The sequence below is a fragment of the Pleurodeles waltl genome, chromosome 3_1, assembly GCF_031143425.1.
Source record: "Pleurodeles waltl isolate 20211129_DDA chromosome 3_1, aPleWal1.hap1.20221129, whole genome shotgun sequence".
Taxonomy (NCBI): Eukaryota; Metazoa; Chordata; class Amphibia; order Caudata; family Salamandridae; genus Pleurodeles; species Pleurodeles waltl.
In genome coordinates, this window is record NC_090440.1 from 1116687432 (window position 1) to 1116710545 (window position 23114).

At 48.3% G+C, this 23114-nt stretch overlaps 1 protein-coding gene across 1 annotated transcript in view; it reads right to left on the minus strand.

The window, feature by feature from the left end:
- The window catches only part of STT3A (STT3 oligosaccharyltransferase complex catalytic subunit A), a 262701-nt gene that overhangs the window by 99915 nt on the left and 139672 nt on the right, over positions 1-23114 (minus strand). Inside the window, exons 14-15 of the mRNA XM_069224404.1 lie at positions 20511-20627; positions 20316-20418 (exon numbers count right to left, since the gene is read on the minus strand). Coding sequence (XP_069080505.1) covers positions 20316-20418; positions 20511-20627 — 220 coding nt within the window. The remainder of the gene's footprint in view (positions 1-20315; positions 20419-20510; positions 20628-23114) is intronic.

Sequence of the window (23114 nt, forward strand, 5' to 3'; positions counted from 1 at the left end):
TGACTTATCTATACTTGCATAGGCAGTGAGAGGCTGGCATGGCACCCTAAGGGGAGTGCCATGTCGACTTACTCATTTTGTTCTCACGAGCACACACAAGCTGGCAAGCAGTGTGTCTGTGCTGAGTGAGGGGTCTCCAGGGTGGCATAAGACATGCTGCAGCCCTTAGAGACCTTCCCTGGCATCAGGGCCCTTGGTACCAGAGTTACCAGTTACAAGGGACTTACCTGGATGCCAGGGTGTGCCAATTGTGGATACAAAAGTACAGGTTAGGGAAAGAACACTGGTGCTGGGGCCTGGTTAGCAGGCCTCAGCACACTTTCAATTCAAAACATAGCATCAGCAAAGGCAAAAAGTCAGGGGGTAACCATGCCAAGGAGGCATTTCCTTACAAGTGTTGAGACTGACCTTTTGAGCTCCAAACAAATTTATTGTGGCTTGTTGTTTCCTCAACTGCTGCAAGGGAGATCTCTCCTCTTTGCTGAGGTGCTGGCCAGTCCTCCAAGGGTCGTCGGGAAGATGTCTATCTCTTTGTGAAGTTGGTCCCAGCGATTGTCGAAGTGCAAGCAATCTGGCAGTGTTTTGAGCTAACCTTTGAGCTAATCTTTGGTGCTGGTCCTTAGTTTCACTCTGTTTAGTTCTTCTTCGGTTTCCAGTAGTCGAAGCGGAGTTCCAGGTGTTAGGGGGCTCTGTTCAGTAGTGTGGGAAAACTGTGCTGATTGCAGAAGCCCCCTTACTTTCTGCCCCCACTTTTCACTTATGCTTGTGTTTTCCTGACTCTGATGGTGCCCTGGGCACTGCTAAACAGTCACAGGGCCTGTGCTCTTATTAAAATGGATATGCAAATGATGCTAATTATAATTGGTTGTACCAGCCTACCTATACATCCCTAGTATATGGTGGGGTACATAGGTTTAGAGGCCCTAGCATAGTTAGTGTATCCATAGGTGTACTACTGTGGTGCCAAGGATCATTTTAAAGGTAGGCCTGCCTTGCTTTTAAGTTAAAGTTAATCTTAACCTTCGACTTTGGAATTAAAAGTACTTCAAAAGTCATAAACTATCTTATTTTTACATATAGGTCACCCCTAAGGTGTGCCCTAAGTGCCCCCGGGGTTGGGTGCGGTGTAACTATAAGCAGGGGCTTCATAAAATGTTTTATAAGCCCTTGTGAGGGAAAATAGCCAAATTTGTTTCCCCCACTGTAGTGAATGGGCTCAATAGGCTAACATGGGGAGACTTTATTTTAAAATAATAAAGTCTTATTTTTCCATCGAGAACAGCTAAATATGGCATGTTTAGTAATAATAAATCCAACAACTTGCCACTGTTGAATGTAATATAACTTGCACCTAAAAATAGTTTTAAAACGTTTCCTAAAAGTTACCAGTTTCAGCTCTGTAGTGCCCTTCTCTGACTGGCTAGCCTCTGGCAGCCCACCAGGCTGCCTTGTTGAGATGTGAAGTGGCTTGGGATGAACACAAGGAAAGTGCCTGGGGGAGAAGAACTGCCTCAGAAGATGGTGATACAGTATTTGGGGGTGGACAACAGCCAAACTGTACTTCAATAGAGGGAAGGACGGTTGGGCCAGCAAGTGGTCCTCCCCGATTTCCTGCAAAACCAGACAGCCAGGTGTTCCCTAACTAGATTAAGAGAGGGCACGAAAGGGGTGTGCAAAGGGTAACGTAGCCACACCAGTGGGTGGGCTCAGCCAGACCTAACCTCCGAGATTTAATTTTTGCCACCTTGTTTCTTTGGATAATTTGCTCCCTGGGATTGATTTTTGCAACATTTCCCCGGAAGAGGTCACTCAAGAGGGTGGCGGCCTGCACATAATTGGGCAGAGTCCTCCTCCTGCTGCTTTCCACCCTCAGGAGCAAGGATAAAACTGGCAGAGCTGCACCTTACTTCAGATCCCTACAGGAACAAGACAAGAAGGACGACTTCCCTGAGGGACCCCTGGCCTGCACTTGGACACTGCACTAGCTGCACACTTGGGCTCCACCAACAAAAGGACTTTGCCCATCTTCTACTGTTTCAAGAAGGGACTTCCTGTATGCTACAGACAGTAAATAGCTAACCAGAGCCCCCTCCAGCAAGCCCTGAAGAAACTGACTAGTGGTCATTTTTGGATTTGAACCAGGTGCATTCTGGGAGTTGGAGTCCTAATACCCAAGGAGCAACTCAGAGCTTCTGGAACCTTGGGATGAGTCGTGAACACCTAAATAACTCCAGAAGAACATCCAGAAGTTTGGAGCAACTTTGTTAAAAAGCTCCATGAGTGGACCGATCTGACGCCCTGAGTCACGTCGGCTTATGTCGACTGCAACAGCCTGACTTGCAGGTTGGTCCAGCTGAAAAACTCCGGTGCCCCAGACTTCCAGGATTTCAATGGGGGCTCGTGGAAAGGCAATTTGACGATGTTGCCTCGATATTGGCTTTCTGTGGGTCACCCGATGTCGGACGGAAAAAGCTCCAAAACAGTTTCTAAGTCGGAACATATAAAGTTGACCAAGGCTTCCCGTGCAGTGGATTCGAAGAGGGCTCCTGGGAGGTCGGCTTCAATTTCAACTTGGACCCGGACGAAGATTTCTGTCACAAAAAATCATTTAAGTCCGAAGATAGAATCCTTGACCAAGGCTTTCTGAGACGCATATTTGAAGAGGGCTCCAGGGAGGTCGGATTCGACTTGTGACTTCGTCCTGCTCCAGAAAATCTTTAAGAAAAAGACTAAGGCCCTCATTCTGACCTTGGCGGTCTTTTCGCAAGACCGCTGAGTTACCGCCGCGGTGAAGACCGCCGACCGCGGCGGTGTGCCGCTGTGCGCATTCTGACCGCTGGGAGCGTTCCGCCGGAAAACCGCCAGCAGCCACACTGGCGGTCGGCGGGAAAGTGGAGACTGGTCAACCTCCACCGCCACGCCAGCAGAACACCGCCCACAGAATTACGACCCACATTTCTGTGTGGCGGTCTTCTGTTGGCGGTCTTCTGTTGGCGGTCACGTCCCTATGGCTCCCGTCGCCTCCCGGAGGACCAACGCACAAGGTAAGTTGATCGTCCGTGAGGGGAGGGGGTGGGGGGGTGTTGTGTGATGTGGGCGTGCATGGGGGTGTGCGTGTGAGTGTGTAGAGGGGGTGTGTGAGTGCGTGTATGCGGGCGGGGGGTGCTGCTGTGTCTATGGGTAATGTGTGCTGTTCGGCAGGTGCGCATGTCGGCATGTATGTGTGCGGGTATGTGTCCCCGTTGTGTATGTGTGTGTAGGGGGTGTGTATATGTGCATGTTGGGGGTGTGTGCATGTCGCGGTACATGTATGTGCATGTCGGGGTGGGGAGGGGGTTCGTACCACCTCTGGGGGGTGGCAGGGGGGTGGAGGGTGTGGGGGGAGGACTCGGGTGGGTAGTGGGGGGTGGGGGAGACCCCTATCAGTGCCAGGGAAGGAATTCCCTGGCCCCGATAGTGCTTACCGCCATGGTTCGCACGGCGGTTCCCGCCCGCAAGAAACCGCGGCGGTAGGCAGGGTCATAATACCCTTGGCGGTCTTGGGACGACCGCCGGGCCGGAGTGCGCAAACTCCAGCCCCGCGGTCATGACCGCCGCGGCGGTCGGAGTGGAGAAGTAGCGGTCGGTCGCGGCGGGGACCGCCGCGGTCAGAATGCCATTTTTAATACCGCCGGTCTGTTCGCGGTCCGACCGCCGTCTCTCCGCCGACCGCCAGGGTCAGAATGAGGGCCTAAGTCTGAAAGTAAAATTTCAACAGAGGCCTCCCACTCACTGTAGCCGAGCAGGGCTCCATCGCGGTCGGCCTCAAATTCTGACTTTGCCCTGGTCGAGTGCGACCAGATGTCCGGATTGGTGCTTACAGATTATCTTTGCTAAAAAAAAACATTTATTCTTTAAAAAAAAAAAAAAAAAAAAAAAAACATATTTCTGGTTCCCTTTATTGGATTTTTGTCATTTTGAAGATACAAATATGATCTAGTTACATATATTGGTGTGTTTTATTTTTTTTAACTTATTTACTGCTTTGTGATTTTTAAATGCTTTACACACCTGTCTCTTAAGTTAAGCCTAACTGTTTGTTGCCAAGCTACCAAAAGTTGAGCTGGGATTAATTTATGGAGTCCTAACTGGACCTAGTGGGGGCTTGTGGCCTATTGCTAAGTGTAGGTTCTCACCTGCCCTTACCAATTATCCGCTTTCAAACAAGGGGCATTAAGAGAAGTGTAGAGTTGTAGCCAAGGGACTACATACCCCTGGGGTGACTACAGCCCTTATATGACCACTTTGTGTGGGGGAGTGGGCATCAAAGACCCCCCATGAGGTGAGAGGCCCTGCTTACAGAGGCCAGAAATAAAGCCTGCTACGGAGTTAAGTGTTATCACCTTCTCCAGCAGGATAGCTAGTAAATCAGCATCTCAAGGCCAAAGGCTTCAAAGTCTCTGCCGCCTTTGATATGCAACTCCGGCTTTGCCCAGACCTAGGGAATGTCACCACTTGCCCGGAGGCCCATTAAACACTAGGCTAGATGGGAAATTAGCTACTCAGGAGGCGTGTCACACTTACAGGCTGAGCACACACCTAAGGTGGGCAACCTCAAGTGGACAGTAAAAGAAAGGTTTAAATTTAGTATTTAGGTGGCCCTTTGTCCCCAGGAACTTAGATTCATCTGACTACAAAAGAGAAGGACAAACAAGAACCAGTCAACGCAAGAACTGCGGTCTAGCTGTGGACTTTGGCTCCAAACCAGCCTGCTCCTGTACGGACAATCGCAGAGACCCAACCTGTCCTGTAGTTGTGCATCCTCCCAGAAACTTGGAGCGCTGCCAGCACTTCACCAAACAGCTAGCATCTCCAATGGAGTGGAGGATCCATTTTCCAGCATCATGCAGGCCCTGATCGCAGAGCTCAGTTTACTGAACTACTGACCATCAGGTCCACTGATGCAGCATTAACCCAGGAAGAGGATCCCAGGAGTGCAGCCCCATCAACCGATCCAAGCACCAAGGTTTATCTGACCTCCAAGTCAAGGGACTTCGAGAGAGGCTAGCTGTACACAGAAAGTGGCTTTGCAGTTTCCTTTTCCCCCTGTTCTGCAGGCAGTCCACCAAAACCATGGGAGCCTCCAACACTAAGCAACCAGCCAGCCCCTCTGCTCATGAGCTCCACAGTATGGGTAATTCTGCCTGTGTGCCTTTGGCCAAGGGGTTCCGCCCAGCTGAACATCAAATTAGGTTCTGTCTGACTGGTCGCCTAGACTCCACTTGCAGACTGTTTGGCAGGTCCCTTTAAAGACGTTTTTATCGCATAGGGCGCAAGGCTACCAACACATTCACCACCTTTGCACCCAGACTCCCCAGGGCAGTGCGACCTGAACTTCTGGTGGTTTCTTAGACCCTTGACCCTGAGCACCTTAACCCTTGAAGGATAATTTCTGCAACCACTTGAAAGTATACCTGTACAGTACATGTATTTTCCCTTTTATAGGATAACATTACCACATTCAAGGCACATGCCTCAAATCTGATGGATGTGTTTTCTAAAATATGAAATATTGCTAATTCGATCTTAGTGTGTACATTAATATATTAAAAAAAAAAAGTTACTGTGTACCGGAGGTGGATTAGAAAAGCCATGTCTTCAGTTCCTTCGTGAAGTTGGGGAGGGAGGTCGCTTGTCTAATGTGGATGGGTAGGGTGTTCCAGGTGGTGGAAGCGAGGTAGGAGAAGGAGCGTCCTCCTGTTCTGGTTTTCCTGATGCAGGGTACTTCTGTGAGAGAGAGCTGGGCTGAGCTTAGGGTCCTGTGGGGTACGTGGAAGTTGAGTCGCTGGTTAAGGTAGGCAGGTCCGGTGTTGTGGAGGGCTGTGTGTGCGTAGGTGAGGATTTTGAAAGTGATTCTTTTTTCAATATGGAGCCATTGCAGTGTGTGTAGGTTTTGTGAGATGTGGCGGTGTCAGGGTATGTAGGAAGTTGGCTCTGTATGTGCTATTTCAAAGTAAGGAATAGCATGCACAGAGTCCAAGGGTTCCCCTTAGAGGTAAAATAGTGGTAAAAAGAGATAATACTAATGCTCTATTTTGTGGTAGTGTGGTCGAGCAGTAGGCTTATCCAAGGAGTAGTGTTAAGCATTTGTTGTACATACACATAGACAATAAATGAGGTACACACACTCAGAGACAAATCCAGCCAATAGGTTTTGTTATAGAAAAATATATTTTCTTAGTTTATTTTAAGAACCACAGGTTCAAATTCTACATGTAATATCTCATTCGAAAGGTATTGCAGGTAAGTACTTTAGGAACTTTAAATCATAAAAATTGCATGTATACTTTACAAGTTATTGACAAATAGCTGTTTTAAAAGTGGACACTTAGTGCAATTTTCACAGTTCCTGGGGGAGGTAAGTTTTTGTTAGTTTTACCAGGTAAGTAAGACACTTACAGGGTTCAGTTCTTGGTCCAAGGTAGCCCACCGTTGGGGGTTCAGAGCCACCCCAAAGTCACCACACCAGCAGCTCAGGGCCGGTCAGGTGCAGAGTTCAAAGTGGTGCCCAAAACACATAGGCTAGAATGGAGAGAAGGGGGTGCCCCGGTTCCGGTCTGCTTGCAGGTAAGTACCCGCGTCTTCGGAGGGCAGACCAGGGGGGTTTTGTAGGGCACCGGGGGGAACACAAGCCCACACAGGAATTTCACCCTCAGCAGCGCGGGGGCGGCCGGGTGCAGTGTAGAAACAAGCGTCGGGTTTGTAGTGTTAGTCTATGGGAGATCTCGGGATCTCTTCAGCGCTGCAGGCAGGCAAGGGGGGGGTTCCTCGGGGAAACCTCCACTTGGGCAAGGGAGAGGGACTCCTGGGGGTCACTTCTCCAACGAAAGTCCTGTCCTTCAGGTCCTGGGGGCTGCGGTGCAGGGTCTCTCCCAGGCGTCGGGACTTAGGATTCAAAGAGTCGCGGTCAGGGGAAGCCTCGGGATTCCCTCTGCAGGCGGCGCTGTGGGGGCTCAGGGGGGACAGGTTTTTGTACTCACAGTATCAGAGTAGTCCTGGGGTCCCTCCTGAGGGGTTGGATCTCCACCAGCCGAGTCGGGGTCGCCGGGTGCAGTGTTGCAAGTCTCACGCTTCTTGCGGGGAGCTTGCAGGGTTCTTTCAAGGCTGCTGGAAACAAAGTTGCAGCCTTTCTTGGAGCAGGTCCGCTGTCCTCGGGAGTTTCTTGTCTTTTCGAAGCAGGGGCAGTCCTCAGAGGATGTCGAGGTCGCTGGTCCCTTTGGAAGGCGTCGCTGGAGCAGGATCTTTGGAAGGCAGGAGACAGGCCGGTGAGTTTCTGGAGCCAAGGCAGTAGTCGTCTTCTGGTCTTCCTCTGCAGGGGTTTTCAGCTAGGCAGTCCTTCTTCTTGTAGTTGCAGGAATCTAATTTTCTAGGGTTCAGGGTAGCCCTTAAATACTAAATTTAAGGGCGTGTTTAGGTCTGGGGGGTTAGTAGCCAATGGCTACTAGCCCTGAGGGTGGGTACACCCTCTTTGTGCCTCCTCCCAAGGGGAGGGGGTCACAATCCTAACCCTATTGGGGGAATCCTCCATCTGCAAGATGGAGGATTTCTAAAAGTTAGAGTCACTTCAGCTCAGGACACCTTAGGGGCTGTCCTGACTGGCCAGTGACTCCTCCTTGTTGCTTTCTTTGTTCCCTCCAGTCTTGCCGCCAAAAGTGGGGGCCGTGGCCGGAGGGGGCGGGCAACTCCACTAAGCTGGAGTGCCCTGCTGGGCTGTGACAAAGGGGTGAGCCTTTGAGGCTCACCGCCAGGTGTCACAGCTCCTGCCTGGGGGAGGTGTTAGCATCTCCACCCAGTGCAGGCTTTGTTACTGGCCTCAGAGTGACAAAGGCACTCTCCCCATGGGGCCAGCAACATGTCTCCGGTGTGGCAGGCTGCTGGAACTAGTCAGCCTACACAGACAGTCGGTTAAGTTTCAGGGGGCACCTCTAAGGTGCCCTCTGTGGTGTATTTTACAATAAAATGTACACTGTCATCAGTGTGCATTTATTGTGCTGAGAAGTTTGATACCAAACTTCCCAGTTTTCAGTGTAGCCATTATGGTGCTGTGGAGTTCGTGTTTGACAGACTCCCAGACCATATACTCTTATGGCTACCCTGCACTTACAATGTCTAAGGTTTTGTTTAGACACTGTAGGGGTACCATGCTCATGCACTGGTACCCTCACCTATGGTATAGTGCACCCTGCCTTAGGGCTGTAAGGCCTGCTAGAGGGGTGTCTTACCTATACTGCATAGGCAGTGAGAGGCTGGCATGGCACCCTGAGGGGAGTGCCATGTCGACTTACTCGTTTTGTCCTCACTAGCACACACAAGCTGGCAAGCAGTGTGTCTGTGCTGAGTGAGAGGTCTCCAGGGTGGCATAAGACATGCTGCAGCCCTTAGAGACCTTCCTTGGCATCAGGGCCCTTGGTACTAGAAGTACCAGTTACAAGGGACTTATCTGGATGCCAGGGTCTGCCAATTGTGGATACAAAAGTACAGGTTAGGGAAAGAACACTGGTGCTGGGGCCTGGTTAGCAGGCCTCAGCACACTTTCAATTGTAAACATAGCATCAGCAAAGGCAAAAAGTCAGGGGGCAACCATGCCAAGGAGGCATTTCCTTACACAACCCCCCCCCCCAAACGAAAGAGGATGAGACTAACCTTTCCCAAGAGAGTCTTCATTTTCTAAGTGGAAGAACCTGGAAAGGCCATCTGCATTGGCATGGGCAGTCCCAGGTCTGTGTTCCACTATAAAGTCCATTCCCTGTAGGGAGATGGACCACCTCAACAGTTTAGGATTTTCACCTTTCATTTGCATCAGCCATTTGAGAGGTCTGTGGTCAGTTTGAACTAGGAAGTGAGTCCCAAAGAGGTATGGTCTCAGCTTCTTCAGGGACCAAACCACAGCAAAGGCCTCCCTCTCAATGGCACTCCAACGCTGCTCCCTGGGGAGTAACCTCCTGCTAATGAAAGCAACAGGCTGGTCAAGGCCATCATCATTTGTTTGGGACAAAACTGCCCCTATCCCATGTTCAGAGGCATCAGTCTGCACAATGAACTGCTTAGAATAATCTGGAGCTTTTAGAACTGGTGCTGAGCACATTGCTTGTTTCAGGGTGTCAAAGGCCTGTTGGCATTCCACAGTCCAGTTCACTTTCTTGGGCATTTTCTTGGAGGTGAGTTCAGTGAGGGCTGTCACAATGGATCCATATCCCTTCACAAACCTCCTGTAATACCCAGTCAAGCCAAGGAATGCCCTGACTTGAGTCTGGGTTTTTGGAGCTACCCAGTCCAGAATAGTCTGGATCTTGGGTTGGAGTGGCTGAACTTGGCCTCCACCTACAAGGTGGCCCAAGTAAACCACAGTTCCCTGCCCTATCTGGCATTTGGATGCCTTGATAGAGAGGCCTGCAGATTGCAGAGCCTTCAAAACCTTCTTCAGGTGGACCAGGTGATCCTGCCAGGTGGAGCTAAAGACAGCAATATCATCAAGATAAGCTGTGCTAAAGGACTCCAAGCCAGCAAGGACTTGATTCACCAACCTTTGGAAGGTGGCAGGGGCATTCTTTAAACCAAAGGGCATAACAGTAAACTGATAATGCCCATCAGGGGTGGAGAATGCTGTTTTCTCTTTTGCTCCAGGTGCCATTTTTATTTGCCAGTACCCTGCTGTCAAGTCAAAGGTACTTAAGAATTTGGCAGCACCTAATTTATCTATGAGCTCATCAGCTCTTGGAATTGGATGAGCATCTGTCTTGGTGACAGAATTGAGCCCTCTGTAGTCCACACAAAACCTCATCTCTTTCTTTCCATCTTTGGTGTGAGGTTTGGGGACTAAGACCACTGGGCTAGCCCAGGGGCTGTCAGAGCGCTCAATTACTCCCAATTCCAGCATCTTGTGGACTTCCACCTTGATGCTTTCCTTAACATGGTCAGACTGTCTAAAGATTTTGTTTTTGACAGGCATGCTGTCTCCTGTGTCCACATCATGGGTACACAGGTGTGTCTGACCAGGGGTTAAGGAGAAGAGTTCAGGAAACTGTTGTAGGACTCTCCTACAATCAGCTTGCTGTTGGCCAGAGAGGGTGTCTGAGTAGATCACTCCATCTACTGTGCCATCTTTTGGGTCTGATGACAGAAGATCAGGGAGAGGTTCACTCTCTGCCTCCTGATCCTCATCTGTTACCATCAACAGATTCACATCAGCCCTGTCATGGAAGAGCTTAAGGCGGTTCACATGGATCACCCTCTTGGGGCTCCTGCTTGTGCCCAGGTCCACCAGGTAGGTGACCTGACTCTTCCTTTCTAGCACTGGGTAAGGGCCACTCCATTTGTCCTGGAGTGCCCTGGGAGCCACAGGCTCCAGAACCCAGACTTTCTGTCCTGGTTGGAACTCAACCAGTGCAGCCTTTTCGTCATACCAAAACTTCTGGAGCTGTTGGCTGGCCTCAAGGTTTTTGGTTGCCTTTTCCATGTACTCTGCCATTCTAGAGCGAAGGCCAAGTACATAGTCCACTATGTCTTGTTTAGGCTCATGAAGAGGTCTCTCCCAGCCTTCTTTAACAAGAGCAAGTGGTCCCCTTACAGGATGACCAAACAGAAGTTCAAAGGGCGAGAATCCTACTCCCTTCTGTGGCACCTCTCTGTAAGCGAAAAGCAGACATGGCAAGAGGACATCCCATCTCCTTTTGAGTTTTTCTGGGAGCCCCATGATCATGCCTTTTAATGTCTTGTTGAATCTCTCAACCAAGCCATTAGTTTGTGGATGGTATGGTGTAGTGAATTTGTAAGTCACTCCACACTCATTCCACATGTGTTTCAGGTATGCTGACATGAAGTTGGTACCTCTGTCAGACACCACCTCCTTAGGGAAACCCACTCTGGTAAAGATACCAATGAGGGCCTTGGCTACTGCAGGGGCAGTAGTCGACCTAAGGGGAATAGCTTCAGGATACCTGGTAGCATGATCCACTACTACCAGGATATACATATTTCCTGAGGCTGTGGGAGGTTCCAGTGGACCAACTATGTCCACACCCACTCTTTCAAAGGGGACCCCCACCACTGGAAGTGGAATGAGGGGGGCCTTTGGGTGCCCACCTGTCTTACCACTGGCTTGACAGGTGGGGCAGGAGAGGCAAAACTCCTTAACCATGTTGGACATATTGGGCCAGTAGAAGTGGTTGACTAGCCTCTCCCACGTCTTGGTTTGTCCCAAATGTCCAGCAAGGGGAATGTCATGGGCCAATGTTAGGATGAATTCTCTGAACAGCTGAGGCACTACCACTCTCCTAGTGGCACCAGGTTTGGGGTCTCTGGCCTCAGTGTACAGGAGTCCATCTTCCCAATAGACCCTATGTGTTCCATTTTTCTTGCCCTTGGACTCTTCAGCAGCTTGCTGCCTAAGGCCTTCAAGAGAGGGACAGGTTTCTTGTCCCTTACACAGCTCCTCCCTTGAGGGTCCCCCTGGGCCTAAGAGCTCAACCTGATAAGGTTCAAGCTCCAAAGGCTCAGTTCCCTCAGAGGGCAGAACTTCTTCCTGAGAAGAGAGGTTCCCTTACTTTTGCTGTGTTGCAGTTGGTTTCCCAACTGACCTTCCTTTCCTCTTGGTAGGCTGGGCCATTCTTCCAGACTCCAGCTCTACTTGTTCACCCTGTGCCTTGCACTGTGCTCTTGTTTTCACACACACCAGTTCAGGGATACCCAGCATTGCTGCATGGGTTTTTAGTTCTACCTCAGCCCATGCTGAGGACTCCAGGTCATTTCCAAGCAGACAGTCCACTGGGATATTTGAGGAGACCACCACCTGTTTCAGGCCATTGACCCCTCCCCATTCTAAAGTAACCATTGCCATGGGATGTACTTTTCTCTGATTGTCAGCGTTGGTGACTGTGTAAGTTTTTCCAGTCAGGTATTGGCCAGGGGAAACCAGTTTCTCTGTCACCATGGTGACACTGGCACCTGTATCCCTCAGGCCCTCTATTCTAGTCCCACTAATTAAGAGTTGCTGTCTGTATTTTTGCATGTTAGGCGGCCAGACAGCTAGTGTGGCTAAATCCACCACACCCTCAGAAACTAGAGTAGCTTCAGTGTGGACCCTGATTTGCTCTGGGCACACTGTTGATCCCACTTGGAGACTAGCCATACCAGTGTTACCTGGATGGGAGTTTGGAGTGGAACCTTTCTTGGGACAGGCCTTGTCTCCAGTTTGGTGTCCATGCTGTTTACAGCTATGACACCAGGCCTTTTTGGGATCAAAGTTTTTACCCTTGTACCCATTGTTTTGTGAAGAGGCTCTGGGCCCACCCTCCTGTGCAGGTTTTTGGGGGCCTGTAGAAGACTCTTTACTATTTTTAGTTTTGGTTGTCTCATCACCCTTCCCCTGGGGAGTCTTTGTGACCCCTTTCTTTTGGTCACCCCCTGTTGAAGTCTTGGACACCCTTGTCTTGACCCAATGGTCCGCCTTCTTTCCCAATTCTTGGGGAGAAATTGGTCCTAGGTCTACCAGATGCTGATGCAGTTTATCATTGAAACAATTACTCAATAGGTGTTCTTTCACAAATAAATTGTACAGCCCATCATAATTACTTACACCACTGCCTTGAATCCAACCATCTAGTGTTTTCACTGAGTAGTCTACAAAGTCAACCCAGGTCTGGCTCGAGGATTTTTGAGCCCCCCTGAATCTAATCCTATACTCCTCAGTGGAGAATCCAAAGCCCTCAATCAGGGTACCCTTCATGAGGTCATAAGATTCTGCATCTTGTCCAGAGAGCGTGAGGAGTCTATCCCTACACTTTCCTGTGAACATTTCCCAAAGGAGAGCACCCCAGTGAGATCTGTTCACTTTTCTGGTTACACAAGCCCTCACAAAAGCTGTGAACCATTTGGTGATGTCATCACCATCTTCATATTTAGTTACAATCCCTTTAGGGATTTTCAACATGTCAGGAGAATCTCTGACCCTATTTATGTTGCTGCCACCATTGATGGGTCCTAGGCCCATCTCTTATCTTTCCCTCTCTATGGCTAGGATCTGTCTTTCCAAAGCCAATCTTTTGGCCATCCTGGCTAACTGGATGTCCTCTTCACTGGGGTTATCCTCAGTGATTTCAGAGGTGTTGGTCTCTCCTGTGAGGGAACCAGCATCTCTGACTATTATTTTTGGAGTCAGGGTTTGAGGGACCCTGTTCTCCCTAGATAGGACTGGTAGGGGGGGATTTTCCTCCAAGTCACTATCCTCTTCCTCTGAGTTGCCACCCTCAGAGGGGTTGGCCTTTTCAAACTCTGCCAAAAGCTCCTGGAGCTGTATTTTGGTAGGTTTGGGGCCCATTGTTATTTTCTTTATTTTACAGAGTGACCTTAGCTCCCTCATCTTAAGATGGAGGTAAGGTGTGGTGTCGAGTTCCACCACAGTCACATCTGTGCTAGACATTTTGCTTCTAAAAGTTGGAATACTTTTTAAGAATCTACAACTGGTTCTAGAATCTAATTCAAACTTTTACAAACTTTTAAACTCTAAAAGAAATGCTAAACAGGATCTAACACAAGGCCCTAGCAGGTCTTTTAAGAATTTAGAAAACTTTTCAAATTGCAAAAATCAATTTCTAATGACAATTTTGGAATTTGTCGTGTGATCAGGTATTGGCTGAGTACTCCAGCAAATGCAAAGTCTTGTACCCCACCGCTGATCCACCAATGTAGGAAGTTGGCTCTGTATGTGCTATTTCAAAGTAAGGAATAGCATGCACAGAGTCCAAGGGTTCCCCTTAGAGGTAAAATAGTGGTAAAAAGAGATAATACTAATGCTCTATTTTGTGGTAGTGTGGTCGAGCAGTAGGCTTATCCAAGAAGTAGTGTTAAGCATTTGTTGTACATACACATAGACAATAAATGAGGTACACACACTCAGAGACAAATCCAGCCAATAGGTTTTGTTATAGAAAAATATCTTTTCTTAGTTTATTTTAAGAACCACAGGTTCAAATTCTACATGTAATATCTCATTCGAAAGGTATTGCAGGTAAGTACTTTAGGAACTTTAAATCATAAAAATTGCATGTATACTTTACAAGTTATTGACAAATAGCTGTTTTAAAAGTGGACACTTAGTGCAATTTTCACAGTTCCTGGGGGAGGTAAGTTTTTGTTAGTTTTACCAGGTAAGTAAGACACTTACAGGGTTCAGTTCTTGGTCCAAGGTAGCCCACCGTTGGGGGTTCAGAGCCACCCCAAAGTCACCACACCAGCAGCTCAGGGCCGGTCAGGTGCAGAGTTCAAAGTGGTGCCCAAAACACATAGGCTAGAATGGAGAGAAGGGGGTGCCCCGGTTCCGGTCTGCTTGCAGGTAAGTACCCGCGTCTTCGGAGGGCAGACCAGGGGGGTTTTGTAGGGCACCGGGGGGAACACAAGCCCACACAGGAATTTCACCCTCAGCAGCGCGGGGGCGGCCGGGTGCAGTGTAGAAACAAGCGTCGGGTTTGTAGTGTTAGTCTATGGGAGATCTCGGGATCTCTTCAGCGCTGCAGGCAGGCAAGGGGGGGGTTCCTCGGGGAAACCTCCACTTGGGCAAGGGAGAGGGACTCCTGGGGGTCACTTCTCCAACGAAAGTCCGGTCCTTCAGGTCCTGGGGGCTGCGGGTGCAGGGTCTCTCCCAGGCGTCGGGACTTAGGATTCAAAGAGTCGCGGTCAGGGGAAGCCTCGGGATTCCCTCTGCAGGCGGCACTGTGGGGGCTCAGGGGGGACAGGTTTTTGTACTCACAGTATCAGAGTAGTCCTGGGGTCCCTCCTGAGGGGTTGGATCTCCACCACCGAGTCGGGGTCGCCGGGTGCAGTGTTGCAAGTCTCACGCTTCTTGCGGGGAGCTTGCAGGGTTCTTTCAAGGCTGCTGGAAACAAAGTTGCAGCCTTTCTTGGAGCAGGTCCGCTGTCCTCGGGAGTTTCTTGTCTTTTCGAAGCAGGGGCAGTCCTCAGAGGATGTCGAGGTCGCTGGTCCCTTTGGAAGGCGTCGCTGGAGCAGGATCTTTGGAAGGCAGGAGACAGGCCGGTGAGTTTCTGGAGCCAAGGCAGTAGTCGTCTTCTGGTCTTCCTCTGCAGGGGTTTTCAGCTAGGCAGTCCTTCTTGTAGTTGCAGGAATCTAATTTTCTAGGGTTCAGGGTAGCCCTTAAATACTAAATTTAAGGGCGTGTTTAGGTCTGGGGGGTTAGTAGCCAATGGCTACTAGCCCTGAGGGTGGGTACACCCTCTTTGTGCCTCCTCCCAAGGGGAGGGGGTCACAATCCTAACCCTATTGGGGGAATCCTCCATCTGCAAGATGGAGGATTTCTAAAAGTTAGAGTCACTTCAGCTCAGGACACCTTAGGGGCTGTCCTGACTGGCCAGTGACTCCTCCTTGTTGCTTTCTTTGTTCCCTCCAGTCTTGCCGCCAAAAGTGGGGGCCGTGGCCGGAGGGGGCGGGCAACTCCACTAAGCTGGAGTGCCCTGCTGGGCTGTGACAAAGGGGTGAGCCTTTGAGGCTCACCGCCAGGTGTCACAGCTCCTGCCTGGGGGAGGTGTTAGCATCTCCACCCAGTGCAGGCTTTGTTACTGGCCTCAGAGTGACAAAGGCACTCTCCCCATGGGGCCAGCAACATGTCTCCGGTGTGGCAGGCTGCTGGAACTAGTCAGCCTACACAGACAGTCGGTTAAGTTTCAGGGGGCACCTCTAAGGTGCCCTCTGTGGTGTATTTTACAATAAAATGTACACTGTCATCAGTGTGCATTTATTGTGCTGAGAAGTTTGATACCAAACTTCCCAGTTTTCAGTGTAGCCATTATGGTGCTGTGGAGTTCGTGTTTGACAGACTCCCAGACCATATACTCTTATGGCTACCCTGCACTTACAATGTCTAAGGTTTTGTTTAGACACTGTAGGGGTACCATGCTCATGCACTGGTACCCTCACCTATGGTATAGTGCACCCTGCCTTAGGGCTGTAAGGCCTGCTAGAGGGGTGTCTTACCTATACTGCATAGGCAGTGAGAGGCTGGCATGGCACCCTGAGGGGAGTGCCATGTCGACTTACTCGTTTTGTCCTCACTAGCACACACAAGCTGGCAAGCAGTGTGTCTGTGCTGAGTGAGAGGTCTCCAGGGTGGCATAAGACATGCTGCAGCCCTTAGAGACCTTCCTTGGCATCAGGGCCCTTGGTACTAGAAGTACCAGTTACAAGGGACTTATCTGGATGCCAGGGTCTGCCAATTGTGGATACAAAAGTACAGGTTAGGGAAAGAACACTGGTGCTGGGGCCTGGTTAGCAGGCCTCAGCACACTTTCAATTGTAAACATAGCATCAGCAAAGGCAAAAAGTCAGGGGGCAACCATGCCAAGGAGGCATTTCCTTACAGGGTAGTTCGAGGATCAATCTGGTGGCGGCATTTTGGACGTTTTGCAATTTGCGGGTGAGCTCTTCTGTTGATTCCGGCGTAGAGTGTAACCCTACATTGTTTAACTACATAATTAGTCAGCTTCCTACAGTTGGCATGGTGCAAGGAGCAGCCCAGGCATCGTGGGCAGGCGAGCTGGTGCTACACGTTGGTGACCCTCTGAAGGTGAACAATGCTTGCAGTGAGAAGAGACGAGCTGGCAGAGACTTGTGCTAAATTGCAGTGCAAGCAGTGCAATTCCGATGCAAAGGGGCCTGTTCTCAAAGTGCCCAAAAGCTTGATTTAAAAAGCATATTAGTCACACCAAAGGTGCAGGACACGAGAGGCACTATTTGGGGGTCTGGAACTTACTGAAGCTGGTTCCAGGAGTTACTGGGGAGCCTTTTAAGTCCCTGAGGGTCAAAGCAGGAGGCTAGCGCTTTGAGTAACTCTTTGGTCCTGGGTTCAAGATGGAGTTACAGCTCCATTTCTTCTTTACCAGGCAAGAGGGCAGCTGGTCAGCACAGCAAGACAGCAAATTCTCTTAGAGCAGCAGTCTAACAGAGTGGCAGTTGCCGTAATAGAGCAGCAGTCCTCCTTCCTGGCAAAGTATCCCACAAGTCAAGAAGTGTACTTAAGAGTTATTGTTGGAGGTCCTTCTTTTGTACTCTTGTGCCTTGGTTCAGGAATGCCAAAAAGCTTCTAGACAGTGGCTTTGAAGAGTATGCTTTGACATTTCCTGCCTCCTCGGCAATGGCTCCAAGCTGAGTGAGAAGACAATGCAGGGTAATTAGGCCCTTTGTGTGGAGGCAGAGCACAGGCTATTCAGGTGTAAATCCTGCCAGCAGATGGCTCACTCAGGCACACCTAATGACTTTATAGTGTGTCTTTCTGGGAGAAATATCATAAAGTCTAACTTGTCAGTTACATTCAGACATGTGACCCAAGTCAGACTATAAGCACAGAAGGCCTAAGGAGCCGAAAAATGGCAACTTTCTAATATTCACTAAATAGGGCTTTTCGTCCCAATTCCAAAGACACCAAACTGTTCATCTCTTCCCATTTGGAAATTACACTTATAAAATGCAAGAAGGCAACAATGCTATCCTATGAGAGATAGGCCTTGCTGTAGTGAAAAACAAATATAAGAGGACATGCGAAACTTAAAAGTATGTGTTTGACTTTTTAAATACACTGCACCAGGCCCTTATGCTGTCCAGGGCCTAACACTGGGGCTGACTTGTTGCATTAAAAAGGAAGGTTTGGCCCTGGCATAAGGTTTACTATGCCAGGTTGAAATGGTAGTTTAAAGTGTACACACATGCTCTGCCATGGGACGCCAGAGACACATTTTAAAGAGCCACTTAAGTGGATGGCACAATCAGTGCGGCAGACTCCCTAGTAGCATTTAATGTATTGGCCAAGGGGACATGTAGTGCTGCTTTGCTAGGGACAGGAGTAATATAGATATGCCAATTGGGTGTGAGCCCATGTTACCGTGTTTACTGGAGAGAGCACAATCACTTTGGCACTGGGTAGCATTGGTAAAGTGCACAGAGTACAAAGGCCAGCAAAACCAAATTCAGTAAAAAAAATTGAAGGAGGAAGGCAAAACGTTTAGGGGTGACTCTGCAAAGAGGACTAGCTCCAACACAATGCCACAGGGATCTATATTTGATTGTGGAGCTTTAAGAAACATATGGATAGAAGACCATTAGATAGCAAAAAGCACATAACAATTCTAGTCTGGTATGGATTGTCTGGCTATTTTTAACTGTTGCCAATCCCCAAATCTCTGTGTTAATGAAAATAACAAATACATTTTTTTTTAATGCATCTATAGTCGTCGTCCTCATAAATCCCTTAAATCAATCCTGGAAAATTTCACACATGACAATTAAGTGAATAACAATTTTCTAGTAAAGTTTCATTCAGATTTGTCAAACAGGATCAATGCTGTTAATAAAACCACCTGTGATTCTCATTTCTGAACAATCCCTGAAAGTTATGTACGCATGAAAGATGTGACTGGAGTTTGGGGGAAGATTAGACTAGCTACAGGGTGGGTCACAAAAATTGCTTCCCCAATTTTAGATGATGCTTTAAGAACAGCTTGCTGGACAGATCAAGAGCAAATCTGGCATTTCTTGTGTGCACTATTTCAATCTGCTGGAAGTCTGTTGGGTGTTAGTGAAAAATTCCACAAAAACATGAGGTGGAAACAAATGTATTGACATACTGACAGTAAATCCACAGGTCTCAAAATGCATTTTTTTTTCAGAATATAAATGGGTACATACAGCTGGTAACGCACCCCACACCATCTTTTTACCATTTTTGAGATGTGACTGAGGCTAATCACTGGAAACGTTTCTACTGGGCCATAGTGTGAAAACCATAATCCCATGGACACCAGGATGTACCGAAGATGGGTGGAAATTTATTTTTGAAACAAATGTAATGCAGTGCTTATAGGCCAACTGAGCCAAAGGGATGTGACTTTGCACATTTAATTCCACGTTCTTACACCAAGAGAAGACTGAATTTTCTTCCTTGTCTTCTGTTTGTTGTTTTAAGAACCAGGCTGTGACAGTGGATATAGGGCACCTACATATCCTGTGTGTAGCACCCATTGTGTCAGTTACACAACTGCAACTATATAGTGCATATTCTCCTATGGGTATTTTCTGAAAGCATTCAGTAGTCTGGTGACTTTCAAAAAGGTTCTAGCGGCAGAGGACAAGGCTAACAGATCTACGAGTACTAGAGACAGGGTATGTTCATAGGCTGTATTCTTATTATTGTGATCTATATAAAGAGTCAACTGGGCACCAAAGTTTGTGTTTAGCATTTAAGGCAAGGGTACTGGGCACAGAGTCGGAATAAAGAGTTTGCCACATGTTCCATTCTGGACACAGGCTGGACACAGGCTGTGACCTTTTGCCACGGCCTGCTCTCAGAGATCACTGGCTCCTGCAACAGGTCGTGGCCACCTGATACTGGTGGCTAAGTTCTGATCACAAGGTGTGCCTGAACTTACTATACCCTCTATTTCCTTGACACAAGATTGGACCATAAAGCACTGCCCAGGTTTGCACAGAGTCCCCTGAGCGCTGACAGAAATAATGACCAACTCTTAGGGTACTGTGCATAGCCTGGTACTGGTTCCAGACAGCTGCTGCTGTTTGAGAATAACGCAATGAGACTGTCCAACAGATATGTAGGAAAATATGTGATACAGTTTAGCCAGACAAAATTTAAACAACATTTGCATATGTAATGTAACATGGACAGTCAATCAAGCTAGAATTAAGTAATTTTCGGGATTTAGAAAGGTGCTAAAGAGGCACCAGCCACTTTTTGGTAAGCCCACTATAGGCAATCAACGACCAACTAGAATCATGAAACAATGTGGTTTAATTGACCTATAGACAACAGGGCATACAAACATCTGGACTTGGAATGATCCTCTCTGCCTCCATAGCCTGAAAGCCAGTCACCTATAAGGTCCCATAAAAAAGCTGAAAAATGTGGACATAAAAGAAAACAAGTCTTGAGCCCCATGTCATCTTTTAAAAACCCATTCAATGCTGCTCAGCGTAGACATGTAGTTAACTAATACCGTGAAACAGTCATCTTTCTAAAACTTCTTTACATTTGACTGTCTTTTCACCAGCCCTCATAGCAAACTCATTTCAGACCAAATTGAAGTGTTGGCTTTTAAACAAACAACAGGATTAAACATTGTATATGTCACTTTTGCCGTGTGACTCTTAGCACCAATTTGCAGTGTAGTCTGAGGCACGCGCTTTGGAAAAATACTCTTTCACTTCATTTTTTTCATTCTGCCAAGTCTAAAATGAACACTCATTCACCAACACATTTCCATTACCATCAGAAGAATATCCGGTGAGGCCTCCAAATATAACCAAGACGTAGCTGACATCAAGCTCCCTCATAATTTCATAAGCCTTCTCCTCCGTGGATGCCATTGCCTAAGAGAATAAATGTAGAACATATGACTGTCCACCGTACTGACAATTACAATCAAACAAAAAAGGGCTAGATAGTGTCAGGTGATGCATACCTGTCCTACTCTGGATATATGGGTGTTATTCCAAGTATTGTTGTCCACTAAAATCGTTCGGTTCGCCATTGCCGTTATCTGATACCCATAATCCCACCAAGACATCACCTTTGCATCCTGAAACAATCAGTAAGTGGAGTAATTAGTGATTCAATGTTAAAAAAAAAAAACATTATACTTATTCAAGACTATTGTTAAACACGGACCTTAATTTAATTGCCTTTATTTCTTCTTTCTATATTATTGTGGCACCTTTATGTCAGTATTTTGCACATTATACGTAAAGAGCATGACACAGAGAGAAGATTGTTTTCACTCGCACACCGACCTGAAGCGCGCTATATTGGGCATAGAAAAAGAGGGAGCAGAATGCAGGGGTGGGCAGCCTAGCTGCTACTGGCCTGCTTGCGGTGAAGCAGAGATTGCAAGGCGCTGGACTGCTGCTGAAATTTCTCCCCTCCAATACAAGTGATGAATGGGCCAGTGGCATTGACCTATGTCCTGCGGCCTAAATAAATGTATAAAAGACTAGGATGTCCACGCATATACCATAAATTATGTCAGGTGGGACTATTGTGACTGAGGTGCATTACATGGGGCGGACGCTGAGCCAATTGATTCCTTGGTGCTTGAATTTGATGCATATTTCTGAATTTGTGTACGATGCGGCAGTGTTACATAAAAAGCAATAGATTGATAAAAACATATAAAACAAGCACTGGCAAAAATAAATTTGACTCGCCTACGAAAGAGATACTGGCTTTGCCAATGTGTTTTAGCCATGTTGTACACCAGCGTGGCTGCTGTTCAGCATGGCTAAAAGTTAGTGGCGTAGAGGAGAGTAGCGTGGAGTGTGTATGGCAAAGAGTAGTGTTGTGGCAGTGTGTGTCATGTATTGGAGTGGCATAATGGGGAGTCGAGTACAGTGGCATATGCTGGAGTGGCACACAGTAGAGTGGACTGCTGTAGAGTGCATTGGCGTACAGTGTTGCAGAGTACAGTGGCGTAGAGTGAAGTGGCATTGAATTCAGCAGCATACCATGCAACATCCTAGAATGCAGTGAAGAGTAGTGGTGCATAGTACAGTGTAATGGTGAAGATTGCAGCAGAGTAGAGTGTAGTAGGCACAGTAGTGTGTAGTGGGCACAGTAGAGTGCAATGGGCAAATAAGAGTGCAGTGGTAAAGCGTAGCATGGTGCAGAGTAGAGTCGAGTGGCATAGAGTGCAGTGTTGCAGAGTAGCATAGAGTGACATACAGTGTCGTAGAATGCAGTGGCACAGAGTGCAGTGGTGTAGAGTGAAGTTATAGGAAGCTAGCTGTAGGAAGTTGGCTCTGTATGTGCTATTTCAAAGTAAGGAATAGCATGCACAGAGTCCAAGGGTTCCCCTTAGAGGTAAAATAGTGGTAAAAAGAGATAATACTAATGCTCTATTTTGTGGTAGTGTGGTCGAGCAGTAGGCTTATCCAAGGAGTAGTGTTAAGCATTTGTTGTACATACACACAGGCAATAAATGAGGAACACACACTCAGAGACAAATCCAGCCAATAGGTTTTGTTATAGAAAAATATCTTTTCTTAGTTTATTTTAAGAACCACAGGTTCAAATTCTACATGTAATATCTCATTTGAAAGGTATTGCAGGTAAGTACTCTAGGAACTTTGAATCATTACTTTAGCATGTATACTTTTTACATAAAACACAATAAGCTGTTTTAAAAGTGGACACAATGCAATTTTCACAGTTCCTGGGGGAGGTAAGTTATTGTTAGTTTTAACAGGTAAGTAAGTCACTTACAGGTTTCAGTTTTTTGTCCAAGGTAGCCCACCGTTGGGGGTTCAGAGCAACCCCAAAGTTATCACACCAGCAGCTCAGGGCCGGTCAGGTGCAAAGGTCAAAGAGGTGCCCAAAACACACAGGCTTCAATGGAGAGAAGGGGGTGCCCCGGTTCCAGTCTGCCAGCAGGTAAGTACCCGCGTCTTCGGAGGGCAGACCAGGGGGGTTTTGTAGGGCACCGGGGGGGACAAGTCCACACAGAAAGTACACCCTCAGCAGCGCGGGGGCGGCCGGGTGCAGTGTGCAAACACGCGTCGGGTTTCCTTTAGTTTTCAATGGAAGACCAAGGGGTCTCTTCAGCGATGCAGGCAGGCAAGGGGGGGCTCCTCGGGGTAGCCACCACCTGGGCAAGGGAGAGGGCCTCCTGGGGGTCACTCCTGCACAGAAGTTCCGTTTCTTTAGGGGCTGGGGGCTGCGGGTGCAGGGTCTTTTCCAGCCGTCGGGAAATGGAGTTCAGGCAGTCGCGGTGAGGGGGAGCCTGGGGATTCCCTCTGCAGGCGTCGCTGTGGGGGCTCAGGGGGGACAACTTTGGTTACTCACAGTCGCAGAGTCGCCGGAGGGTCCTCCCTGAGTTGGTTGTTCTCCACCAGTCGAGTCGGGGTCGCCGGGTGCAGTGTTGCAAGTCTCACGCTTCTTGCGGGGAGTTGCAGGGGTCTTTAAATCTGCTCCTTGTAACAAAGTTGCAGTTCTTTTGGAGCAGTGCCGCTGTCCTCAGGAGTTTCTTGTCTTTTTCGAAGCAGGGCAGTCCTCAGAGGATTCAGAGGTCGCT